Source organism: Spermophilus citellus (genome assembly GCF_964194105.1).
Source record: "Spermophilus citellus genome assembly, chromosome: 9".
Taxonomy (NCBI): Eukaryota; Metazoa; Chordata; class Mammalia; order Rodentia; family Sciuridae; genus Spermophilus; species Spermophilus citellus.
Window position 1 is genome coordinate 23,600,511 of NC_138191.1, and position 12,202 is coordinate 23,612,712.

Consider the following 12,202-nt stretch of genomic DNA (forward strand, 5'->3'; position numbering starts at 1 on the left):
TTGATATAAAACATCATCTAATTGTAGTTCTAATTACTATTGCTTTAATTATGAGTGAACTCGAGTGAGTATCTGTTCATATGTTTTTAAGAACCATTAGTTTCCCTTTTGACTAATTCCCATGCTACAAAATGGTTAAACTTATGTTACAGATTTTTTTTTTATATACTAAGAAAACTAGTCCTTCATCTGTGAGATGCTTTGGAAATGTTTTGAAAATGTGTCATTTGTCTTTGTGACTTTCTTCTAATGGTATTCTATAAATCAAATAAATATATTCTGATTTCGGGGTTTGTGTCATAAGTTTAAAGACATGACCCACTCTGAATTATTTTTACTCTTATATTTATTACAGTACTTTAATGATCTTTTACAGTTTAGTTTCTGACATACCTGGAATTTATTTTGACATAAGGAGTGAGATGGTTCATGGTTACTTTTTAAAAATCTGAATACCATTTACTGAATAAACCAAATTTTCTCAAATCATTTAATAAACCATCTCCCAAATCTAAATGTCCATATGTATTTTAGTTTAGTTCTGGTCTTTTTTATTCTACTGATTTATTTATTCATGCATCATTAGCATAATAATTAATCGTGCTTAACAAAACAGGTACTTTAAGAAATTGGTACAGAAATGTTATTACAGCAGTAATGTTCATAACTAAAAAGTGGATACAGTTTGAATTTCCATCAATTGTTGAATGCTCAAACAAAAGGTGGCATACCATATAAAGCAACTGTATTCAATATTAGAGAGGAATGAATTACTGATACATGCTGCAAAATGGTTAAACCTATGTTAAGTCAAAGAAGCCAAATATTGTAGGATTCCACTTATGTGAAAAGTTCAGAATAGGCAAATATATAGAGATAGACAGCATATTAGTGATTATTTAGGGGCCTTAGGGTGAGAAGATGAGGATTGACTCCTAAAGTGTGTGGAAATTCTTTTAGGAAGTTGATATTCTAAAATTAGATTTTTGTGATAGTTGCACAATATGGTAAATACATTAAAAACATTGAATTAGTGAATGGATAATTATTAATGTAATGCACTCCACTATTGTCATGTATGTAAGAAATAAATTTAAAAAAGAAAAAAACACTGAATTATACTATGTAAATAGGTGAGGCATGTGTAAATAATATATTAATAAAGTGTCTTTAAAAAAGAAATCAAAACAGGTGCTTTAAGTTAGCTGCTAGGGCTAGCTTTCCTATATAAATTTTATTTATCATTAATTTGTCTGTATGAATTTTCCTGATTTTCTTTCTTGTTTATTATTTAAGTGGGAATTTTAAGGTAAGTGTGCCTAGAATTTTTTTTATTGGGATTGATATCTTTAATGGGATTGCCTATATGATTATCCATTGTGATTGGAGGTGAGTTAATGTTTAGATTAATTTTTATTTTTGGTTTTCATGTAAGATTGTTATGCATATTGCATACGCCATAGGAAGGATATGGAAACCCACATTTGAATAGTGCTTTATGCAATATGGATTTTGTATTTGTGTAGGACACTGGTCCTGACATCTGGAGAAGGTGACTGTGATAGACTAATTACTGATGAAGAAGAGCCAATATTTGGGAGGGTTTTGCCGTTTTTGGAATTCTTGATAGATTGTTCATTGGGTTGACTCCTCCCTAGTTGATCAATGACATTGGGGGATTACGTTTTGAACACTGAGCTCTGTCTCACACCCTTTGGGAGGCTACCGGGGAGGCCCTCAGGGAGCTGTCCGTCTGTTGGTTCAAGTAGGAAGGCTAGCAACCTTTCCTCTGGCCAGGAAAATGACTGACCACTGGTCTTGGAGACTTCTGGATCCCACTGTCAGATCACATGGCTGCAACCAAAAAATTGTAGAAGACCAGAAAAGAATATGTTGAGATGAGAGGAACTGGAGTCAAGCCTCACTGGCTTGTGGCTTTAACCTGAGCGTAGACGACAGGGTCTAAGTCCGCAGAATGGTTTGCAGTCAAGTGGTGGCTCTTTTTCCCCAAGGGTTGGAAAGACATGCTGGCGTAGGTTAGCGGGTCCTCTCCTAGGGATGAACGCTTCAGAGGGATGGAGAGAAGGAATGAGTGGATTCAATTTGGAGCAAAGTGTGTCTCTTTGGAAGCAGCTGCAACTTTGCAAAGAGGGGACCCAAAGAGATCAGAAGAACTCTTAAAAGAATCCCTTGGAGAGTCCAGGAAGCAGTACAACTATCCCAGTCAGTAATGTGAAACGCAGAGGGAAAGCCAGATGGCAGGGCCTCAGCGCCCGGCAAAAACATAATCATCCTACCTTGGCAGGAGAGTCAGAGTGAGGATCTGGGTCCTGGGGACTGTAGTGACCTGCAACAAATACCAGGAAGAAGAGGGACAAGTCTCATCAATGGGGTCTGGAGGAGTGGGGAGCCTCTCCTTTCAATCTTGGGTGAAGGGGAGGGTGGGAGGAGGGGCTGGGGAGTGGGGAGGATAGGGAGGAAGAGAAGGGGAAGGAGGGCCGTTCTGATCTGTGTTAATCAGGTTTTATCTCACACACCCTTACTCACTCGTGGCTATCTCTGTCCTCAGTGACAGACAAGGCTGCCCCATCCCTCAGACACCACTTACATCTTCTGCAGCTCTTAATGATGAAGAAGACCATGGCCGTCAGCAGCAGTGTCAGTAGAACCCCAGCAAAAAAGACCAAGATTAAATCTGCTGTGCTTTTTGGTAGAAAAAGGAAGAGGGTCAACTGTTGAGCTTTTGATGGCTGTTCCTAAAAGCCAGCGCAGCCTTCCCCACCTGCAAGGAGAGCCTGGAGCAGATGGCACCCGACTTAGCGGGCTGCTTCCCTGACCACTGGTCTTGGCAACTTTCTGCTTTGGCATACCAGAGGCACCTGAGGCCTCAATGAAAGCTGCCAATTCTCCCCACCCTTCCCGCCTCAACATGCATTTTACAAGCTTAGGAAACAATTCTTTGTCTGTTTCTGCTCCTTTCTCTCCAGACCCTCCGCCACTGTCCCCAAGCCAAAGCTGTCCATACAAAGTCAAATGCCATGTGGTTACAGGATGAAGCAGACAAGTAAATGTTCATTTACTTGGGAAGGCTGGAATGACAGGGTGCAGAGCTCGTGGTCATTGGGGCGATGGTAGAGGAGATGTCTACGAGAGAACATGAAAGAAGTTAGTGTAGCTGCCATTTGTCAAGTAAATGTCCCCAGTGCCTCTCTTACCCAAGCAACCAGTGGAGATTAGTAACTGGGTGACTCTACGTGGGAGAGGATACTATGTCATTTAAAGTGAGTATTTAAACTGGAACTCAAAACCATCAGCTATGCAAATAAAAGAAGAGCCCAGTGTCCTGCTGTGCCCTGTGTCCTCTAGAGAAACAAAAATAAAAAATGTGTGCCGTGTCTCTTTCCTCAAAGATTTTCGCAGGAAGCCCTGGGAAAATATGCTCCTTCTGATCTAAGCAAGGGTCTGCTGGCTTGGAGTGAGAACAAGCGGTGAAACCCAGAGCCAGTGTTTCCCCAAGCCCTCAGGACCTTGACCTTAGGAACTGCTGCCCTTTTTGGCTGGTCATTTTGCAGGGCAGCTGATAACAATGTCCTGCCCAAAGCAGCCAGGATAGTTTCCCCCAGTGTCTAGAAAACAAATAGGGGAGGAGGAAGGGAAGTGAGTTAGATTCTCATGAACTGCCCAGGTGATCTATTCAGATTTGGAGGGTTAGCAGTCCTTTCTGGATCCCCTTTTCATTTCTGAGGCACGAGAGTCTGTATTGTGATAAAAGATGATTTTCCCAACTTGAGAAATGCACTAGCCAGTGGTGTCCCATTATAGCCCTTTTAGCACAACATCTTAATCTTCTAGTTTGTTTTTACTTTGTAGTGAGGCCCGTAACAGTTCCTGTTCTGAACTCACCAGATTGGGGCTTAGGTGTGGAGTTCCTTCCTCCCATGCTGTCTTCACCTGAGAATTAGAAAAAGGAACCTCTTAGTTTAAAAGGGGCCAACCACTGAGGGACCCCTCCGAGACTGATGCTAACATAAGGACGATCACAAGGAGAGAAAGGTAAACTGTGGATGTTGAGGTACCATCACAGGTCAAGACTTTACCTGGTATGCTTTGTAGGTCCAGACATGAGAACTTATCACCAACAATTGACTGATTGCTCCAGAACTGATTCCCATTCACAACTCACAGCAGACTGAGGTACAAATCGACATAGGAATGTGTTGGTGTAATCGGTGCTTACTATCAGAACCTGTGTGAGCTCCAATTAAAACCAGAATTTTGCTTGTTAAGCATTGAATTGAAGTAAGCATAGATGAATGAATGATTTTAATACTGAAGTGTCTTTCAAGTCTGAGGCATCTACCTCACTTTTTCCCTGGCAGTGTTGGGTAAACTTTCACAAATTCCTCTTAGAGGCCCTTCTCCAGGGGCCAGCAGACACTTCTGTTCACATATTGTCTTTTCAAGTATGCTGATATCCTTTTCTAGACTTCTACCTGTTATGTTAAGCCTTCTTTATTTGTGTTATTTTTTCAGCCAGAAAATGTAAAATATCTAAAGGCAGAAAAGTAAAAGCATCTAAACCCCTACTGTCATTGTTAATATTTTAGTAACTTTCCTTTTAGTCTTGCTCCGTGCATTCTATTAAAGCTGCATGAGCTACTTCTTTAAGATGTTGTATCCTTTTTCATTTTGCTACTGAGGATGGAATCCAGGGGCACTTTACCACTGAGCCACACCCACAACCCTTTTTATTTTTTTATTTTGAGGTAAGGTTGCTGAGGGTGTCACTAAATTGTTGAGGCTGGCCTTGAAATTTTGATCCTCCTGCCTTAGCCTCCCAAGTTGCTGGGATTACAGGCATGCACCACCACACTCCGCAAGAGGTTATATCCTTTGTTTTCACTCAGCATTTTATCATACACATTCTCTCATACCACTAAAGACTGTAACATTTTTAGTGATGATTGGCATTTCTGTTATACCTGTCCCCCTTTATCTGTGAGGGATTCATTCCAAGATGTTCTGGAGATGCCTGAGACCTTGGGTAGTACCAAACCCTGTACAGTAGATATAATATCTTTTCCTGTATACATGTACCTCTGATAAAGTTTTATTTATAAATTAGGCATAGTAAGAGATTAACACCAATACAGAACAATTACAACAATATGCTGTAACAAAAGTTATTTAAAACTTATGATTATTTATTTCTGGAACTTTCATTCCATACTTTCAGACACAGTTAACAGGAAGTAACCAGACATCTGGCAAGTGATAGTATGGGTAAGGGGGGTATACTGTGTATAACTTGCTTTACCAGCTCCCTACTGGCTGATATAAATTATTTTCAATTTATTTAATTAAAGGACATGGGCTGGGAATGTGGCTCAAGCGGTAGCGCGCTTGCCTGGCATGCGTGCGGCCCGGGTTCGATCCTCAGCACCACATACAAACAAAGATGTTGTGTCCGCCGAGAACTAAAAAATAAATATTAAAAATTCTCTCTCTCTCTCTCTTCTCTCACTCTCTCTTTAAAAAAAATAATTAAAGGACAATGAAACAGAAATTTTTGCACATAAGCCTTTATATGCATCCCTGATTATATTTTAGATGGCCATGATTTTACTTCATATTTAGATAAACATGTGCTAAAACTTTTCGGCTCTACTTTTTCTGCTGAATTTTAATATAATTTATTATGTTATATTATATTATACATAATATAATATATGATATGATATAATATAATGTAATATATTATATTTAGGCAATCAATGTCATCAATTGTTGATGTGTTTTCATTTTTCAGTTCTTAAAAGTTAATTTCCAAGTTCCTGGACCCGGGGAAGGCTGGGAAAAGAATACTTCACTGTCACTTACCACCTACAACATCAGCAATAGCATCATTAGCAAGTACCTTACAGTTCACCAACATTTTTAAATAATCCTGCAATATGTAAGAAAGGCACCTACAGGAAAATTTGGTGAGGAGTATTAGCCATGAGACTCAAGGCACACCATTAAGTAGCGCTATAATATGTATACATGCATGGACGTAGTATCTTATTATATATATTAATTCGTTGTGTAGAATATAATATTTTGAAGGTATTGAGGTATGTGTTTGTACTAAAGAGGGCATTCACTTACACTAGATCTTACCATTGGGGAGGTGGAAGAGGAGAGCTTGGTAGGTCTGTGTAAAATTCTGATCTTTACATTAGTAGTTCTCAATGAACAACCCTTTCAATGAAGTGTTACTACCTAAAACAAGTTAGAACAACCCACCCGGGAAAGCAAAACCCATCACACGATTCCAAAGGGAAATAACAACTTACAAATTCAGGCCAATAAAAGCAGGAAGCATATTTCCCTTTGAAAACAATATTTTAAATGTTTAACAGAAGCAAAAAGTTACAACAGAAACAGTTGTATCCAGCACTGGAGAATCTGGCTCATTGCCTTAAAATTCATCAACTTTCTAAATGCAGCCATTCAAATACAATCCTTCCCCCACCTAATTAAAAAAAAAAATGATAGAAACTAGTAACAAGTAGATGGCATTATCTTTTGGTGAGCGATTATTTTACCCAGATTAAAATTTTGTGAAACGCATTTACCTTTTAAGAAAAACTCCGGACATATGAGGCAGTTTTCTAAGACTGAGCCTGCTTCCGTTATGAGTCCCGTTTGGCAGAAATGACGAAATAAAAATTACCAGCACTGTCACTGTTGCCTTTAAGCTGTGTGTCATAAAGATCCTGTCTAAGCTCAAGGGTGGACTTCCTCTTTAGGGCTAATGCAACATTTAAAAAAAAATCCTATAAACAGTTAAATTGCTTTTACGTATTTTGACACATGAACTTCAGAACATAAGAGGATAAGGTGAGTTCATTTCTAATTATTTATTGTTCCCTTTAATCACCCTGCCAGATATTGCGGAGGTCACCATATTATGACATTATCATTGTCACCAAGGACCTAATGATCGTATCTATTCCTACCAGGGAAATGAAGCTGATAAAGTAAAATGAAGAACAAATAGTGTTAAGTATGGCTGTGTGTTCAGAGGGCTGAGATCCCTTCAGAAGGAAGGTGATTCATTTATGTATAAATATTTATAAAATATTATATTTATAAATACTCATAAAGTAGTATTAATTAGTACACACATCAGATAGACTTTATGGACCCTACAGTGGGCTATGTACTGAGAGCAAGGCAGAAAATTTCCTTACCTTGTCTCATTGTAAAGGGGCACGAGACACCTCTCAAAGACATAGAAGAGTGACACTTGGTTAAGGGACATGAAGGAAAGAGTGCTAGCTAGAGAGGGAGTAATGGGAAAATGTCTTTAGACAGGGTGGACCACTGGGGAAGGCTTCTTTAGTCGTGGGCCTTTCCACTGAGAATCGAGAACGCTGACATGAGAAGGGATTAAATCAGGCAGCCCAGGGCAGAGGGCAGAGGGCAGAGGGCAGAGGGCAGAGCCAATCCTGGAATAGAAGCAAGAAAAAGCTGTGCAGCTAGAGAAAGGAGGCAGTGCAGGTGGACCTTGAGCTGGGGTGGAGGCTGACGCACAGATGGGGTTTGGATTCAGGAGAGGGAATGTGGGAGGGATAGATGGCCCAGGACCAGGATGGTTTGCTGGGATTCAAGTGATGTACCTTTGGGATATCAGCATAATTCAAGAATGGGGCATTTGTAGAGGGTGGGAGGTGATAGATATATTAGAGGCTGATGGTGGGGTTCTTTAAATTCAAGCAAAATGTATACAGTTATGCATCATTTAACAAGGGGACTGCGTTCTGAGAAATGTTTTGTTAGGGGGTTTCATTGTGTGGACATCATAGAGCATGCTTACACAAGCCTAGATGGTCCAGGCCAGTCACTCCTCGTGGCCCTTGACACAATCAAGAGAGGTGATTAAACACAAGATGCATCCTATCATGATCTCTTTTGCTAAAGTGGCTGGGGCGTGTGTTAATGGTAGAGACCCCTGGGTCTTTGTATAAGCTGTTCTCTCAAATGATCTCCTATCCTTCAGATGTCAATTTAACTACAATTTGTTCCAGAAGGCCCTTTATGAGCTCCTGGATTAGACTAGTTCACTTATTATATGTGCCCCTGTCACGTTTTAACATTAAGAACACTGATGTTGTTTAGTGTCGTGATCGCTAGACTGTAAGGTTTGTGGATATCATATTTTCTCACCCTAATTTCTAGCAGTGCCTGATCCACGAGGTGCTGTTTATAAATGACTAATGGATGAGCTTCCTGTTTTCCCAGTGGAAGACTTCATTCTTTGAAGATCCCTCCTTACTTTTCTCGTGTCAATGGAGGAAGTTTCCCTCTGTGGAATGCTGAATGTATTGGCCCACTTAGGGATTTTACTACCTCTATCTTCCTGTTTCTTTTCATTTTCTTTTTCCTTCTGTTGCCTTTTCCTTCGCTCCAGCCTCCCTCATTTTAGAACATTCCCTTGAGTCAACCTTTTGCTCTCTCTGGTTACTAGAGAAGTAACTTTCTGGAAATTCTTCTCCATGAGTCTATTTCCTCATTGTCCTCCAGTCCTGTAACCCCGGTGAATCTTTCTTCTGCCTCTACCGTTCAAACAAAACTACTCTGAGAAGGGCCATCAAAGACTCCTGAGCTATTATCTGTAATAGACACTTTCAGTCCTCCTCTTCATCTTCCTGCAAAATTGATTACTGTTGACTCTTCCTACGTGCAACTTCACACTCTCAATTTTATGATACTACACTCTTCTCGTTTTCTTCCAATGACTGACCATTCCTTCTTTTGCAGAATGCTTTACTCTGCCATCCCTCAAAACTGATGTTCTTTCATACTTTATACTTAGCTATATTTTTTCCTGAAAGTTTCTCCTGTATTCTGAACCATAGTAAATAGTATTCCCTCCCCCCCATTTTTAACTCTCTTAAGCAAGAGACTCAAATTGATGCTTCCCTTCTTCCATTTTCTTCTTAGGCAAGTCTTCAACTCTTGCCTTTGGTGCTTCTCACCAATACCTTCCTTTTCACCTGCCAAAGCCTTTGGTCAAGGTTTTCAATATCATTTAGCTAGAATGACTCAGCCTGACTAGTTGTTCTCTCTCTCTCCAAACTGTCCTGTGTTTACTAGTGCTATTTCTTTTTCTTTGGGGTGGGGTGGGGTGGGGTGGGGTGGGTTGAGGTGGAGGAAAGAACTGGGGATTTAACCCAGGGACAATTTACCACTGAGCTACATCCATAGCCCATTTTATTTTTTGAGATAGCATTTTAGTAAGTTGGTTAGGGCCTTGATAAGTTTCTGAGGCTGGTCTTGAACATGCAGTCCTCCTGTCTTAGCCTCCTGAGTTGCTGGGATGACAGGTATGTGCCACCACATCCAGCTTACTAGTGATTTTTCTGAAAGGAAAATCTAGCTATCATTCCTTCTCTGCTTAAAACTGGTGGTTGTCCCCTGTCCTTAGAACAAAATATAAGTAGGCGCAACATTTAAAGACCTATGATTTGTATTTTATTCTTGATTTCTTTAGAGTTTTAAAAATATTACACTACATCTTCTCTACAATCACAAATACTGCCCCCTCTAAGATTGGCTAACTTCCTCTTCCAAATGTCAGCTCAAACACCATTTCCCCTCTGGCCTGTCATCTTTTTGCTCTGTCCATGTTTTGTTGAACATTTCCATTGTCTCTCTGTGACTGGAATTTTAAAATACTATTCATTCAAGTTAACATTTATTGATATGATAGTTATTGTGATGGTTTATTATGTGTTAACTTGGTTAGATAGAACTTGGTTAGATAGAACTATTTTCCATAATTCTCTTCCCTGACTGTTTTGGTTAGGGAAGACAAGATTTTTTTTAAAGAAAAATACTTTAATTTAAAATTCTGATTTATGCATAAAATTTTTATACCATGACTTTAGTACAAACTATAAAAATGTTAATACTGAAGTTTTCAACAGAAATCTATTCAAATCCCTTAGAAAAATTACTTAAAGACACAACAGCAATTATTGGTATAAAATTTATACATAAAGAAAAAACAATCATACATTTTTACTGAAATTTTCAGTAAATTTTAGCCATTACTACTTATTGCAAAATTAAAAGTTCAAAAGTTGTGTTTGTGTGGCTCTATAGGAATTACAATTTAATGAAAACACTAAGCCAAATCTCTCTGATCTAACCAGAATAATACAAATTTATTAAAAAAATTAGTTGAAATTTGTAACTTTAAGACAGTTACCAAATGTGACTAGAATAGGTGTATCGTAACTTAGCACAAGACTCTTGAGCAAGATTCGGGGGTGGGGTGTGGTTGTGAAGTTCGTACATGTTGTGTTGGCTCAAAAGTGGTAGATTGGCAACTTCCCATACTTAACCTGGATCATAACTTCAGTTTCCTCTAACTTTTGGAACAGGCGTTTGAGATGAAGGACAACTACATCACTAAAATCAGAGACAATAAAAACTGACATGGGCTTCAGTCTGGGCTGTGATCTTTCCTGATTCCTATCATTCCTACTGCCTTCCACTTTGCATCCATCTTTCCTTAATTGACTGCCAGATGGACTTCAGCATCAGAAACAAAGACAACAGTCTAACTTAAGTAGCTCTCACGATAGTGTGAAGTCAAATCCCTTAAACATATATTCTAGAAGTTTGAACCCTGACCTGACTTATTAATACAAGGGAAATGACTAACTTGGTTAGACTGCTTAAAATGGTGCTTGTCCTCTTAAAGCACCCTGTGCTTAAATCTGTTATCATTGAGAATAATATTGTGTTCTCAGATTTTTAAAAAAGTTTTTGAGGTAGTTGTTTTTGTCTCTGTATGACCAGGGCAGTTTGTTGCTTAGCACAAAGAACTTTTTTTTACCCACTTGAATCAAACTGTGAAATATGATATATTAAGAACTATGTAATGTTTTGAACGACCAACAATACAAAAAAATAAAAAATAACTTTTTTTTTTTTTTGTATCAGGGATTGAATTTAGGGGCACTCAAGTACTGAGTCACATCCCCAGCCCTATTTTTTTAATGTAAAAATTTTTTATTTATATATGACAGCAGAATGCATTACAATTCTTTTTTTTTTATTTTTTAAAAGTTGTTGATGGACCTTCATTTTATTTATTTGTACGTGGTGTTGAGAATTGAACCCAGTGCCTCATGCATGCTAGGCAAGCGCTCTACCACTGAGCCACAATCCCAGCCGTACAAATCTTATTACATATATAAAGCACAATTTTTCATATCTCTGGTTGTATACATAGTATATGCACAACAATTCGTGTCTTCATACCTGTACTTTGGTTAGTAATGATCATCACATTCCACCATCATTAATTACCCCATGTCCCTCCCTTCCCCTCCAACCCCTCTGCCCTTATCTAGAGTTCATCTATTCCTCCTATGCTCCCCGCTCCCTATCCCCCTATGAATTAGCCTCCTTATAGCAAAGAAAACATTCAGCATTTGTTTTTTGGGGATTGGCTAACTTCACTTAGCATTATCTTCTCTAACTTCATTTACCTGCAAATGCCATGATTTTATTCTCTAATATTCCATTGTGTATATATGCCACATTTTTAAAATCCACTTATCTACTGAAGGGCATCTAGGTTGGTTCCACAGTTTAGCTATTATGAATTTTGCTGCTATAAACATTGATGTGGCTGCGTCCCTGTAGTATGCTGTTTTTAAGTTCTTTGGGTATAGACCTAGGAGAGGGACAGTTGGGCCAAATGGTGATTCCATTCCCAATTTTCCAAGAAATCTCCATACTGCTTTCTATATTGGCTGCACCAATTTGCAGTCCCACCAGTAGTGATGAGTGTACCTTTTTCCCTCATATCCTTGCCAACACTTATAGCTGCCATTCTGACTGGAGTGAAATGAAATCTTGGAGTGGTTTTAATTTGCAATTGCTAGTGATGATGAACATTTTTTTCATGTATTTGATAATTGATTGTACATCATCTTCTGAGAAGTCTCTTCAGGTCCTTGGCCCATTTATTATTTGTTTTTTTTGGTGTTTAGCTTTTTGAGTTCTTTATATACCCTAGTGATTAGTGCTCTGATGTATGAGGGGTAAAGATTTGCTCCCAAGATGTAGGCTCTCTATTCACCTCACAGATTCCAACCCCTTTTTTTGGTATTTTATTTAGAGAAAGGGTCTCACT

General features: G+C 38.8%; 1 protein-coding gene across 4 annotated transcripts in view; it reads right to left on the minus strand.

Annotated features, from left to right (window-relative positions):
• LOC308655156 (transmembrane protein C1orf162 homolog) overlaps positions 1-10,885 on the minus strand; it is a 16,647-nt gene extending 5,762 nt beyond the window's left edge. The window contains exons 1-6 of one of the 4 annotated variants that reach the window (XM_081305006.1): positions 6,621-10,885; positions 4,098-4,189; positions 3,904-3,951; positions 3,081-3,144; positions 2,609-2,703; positions 2,298-2,347 (exon numbers count right to left, since the gene is read on the minus strand). In XM_081305006.1, coding sequence (XP_081161132.1) covers positions 2,298-2,347; positions 2,609-2,703; positions 3,081-3,144; positions 3,904-3,940 — 246 coding nt within the window. In that variant the 5' untranslated portion in view covers positions 3,941-3,951; positions 4,098-4,189; positions 6,621-10,885. Of the gene's footprint in view, positions 1-328; positions 2,066-2,297; positions 2,348-2,608; positions 2,704-3,080; positions 3,145-3,903; positions 5,363-6,620 lie in introns of those variants that run through there. The other 3 variants (XM_081305005.1, XM_081305007.1, XM_081305004.1) reach the window with 3 other exon arrangements.
• Positions 10,886-12,202: the final 1,317 nt, after the last annotated feature.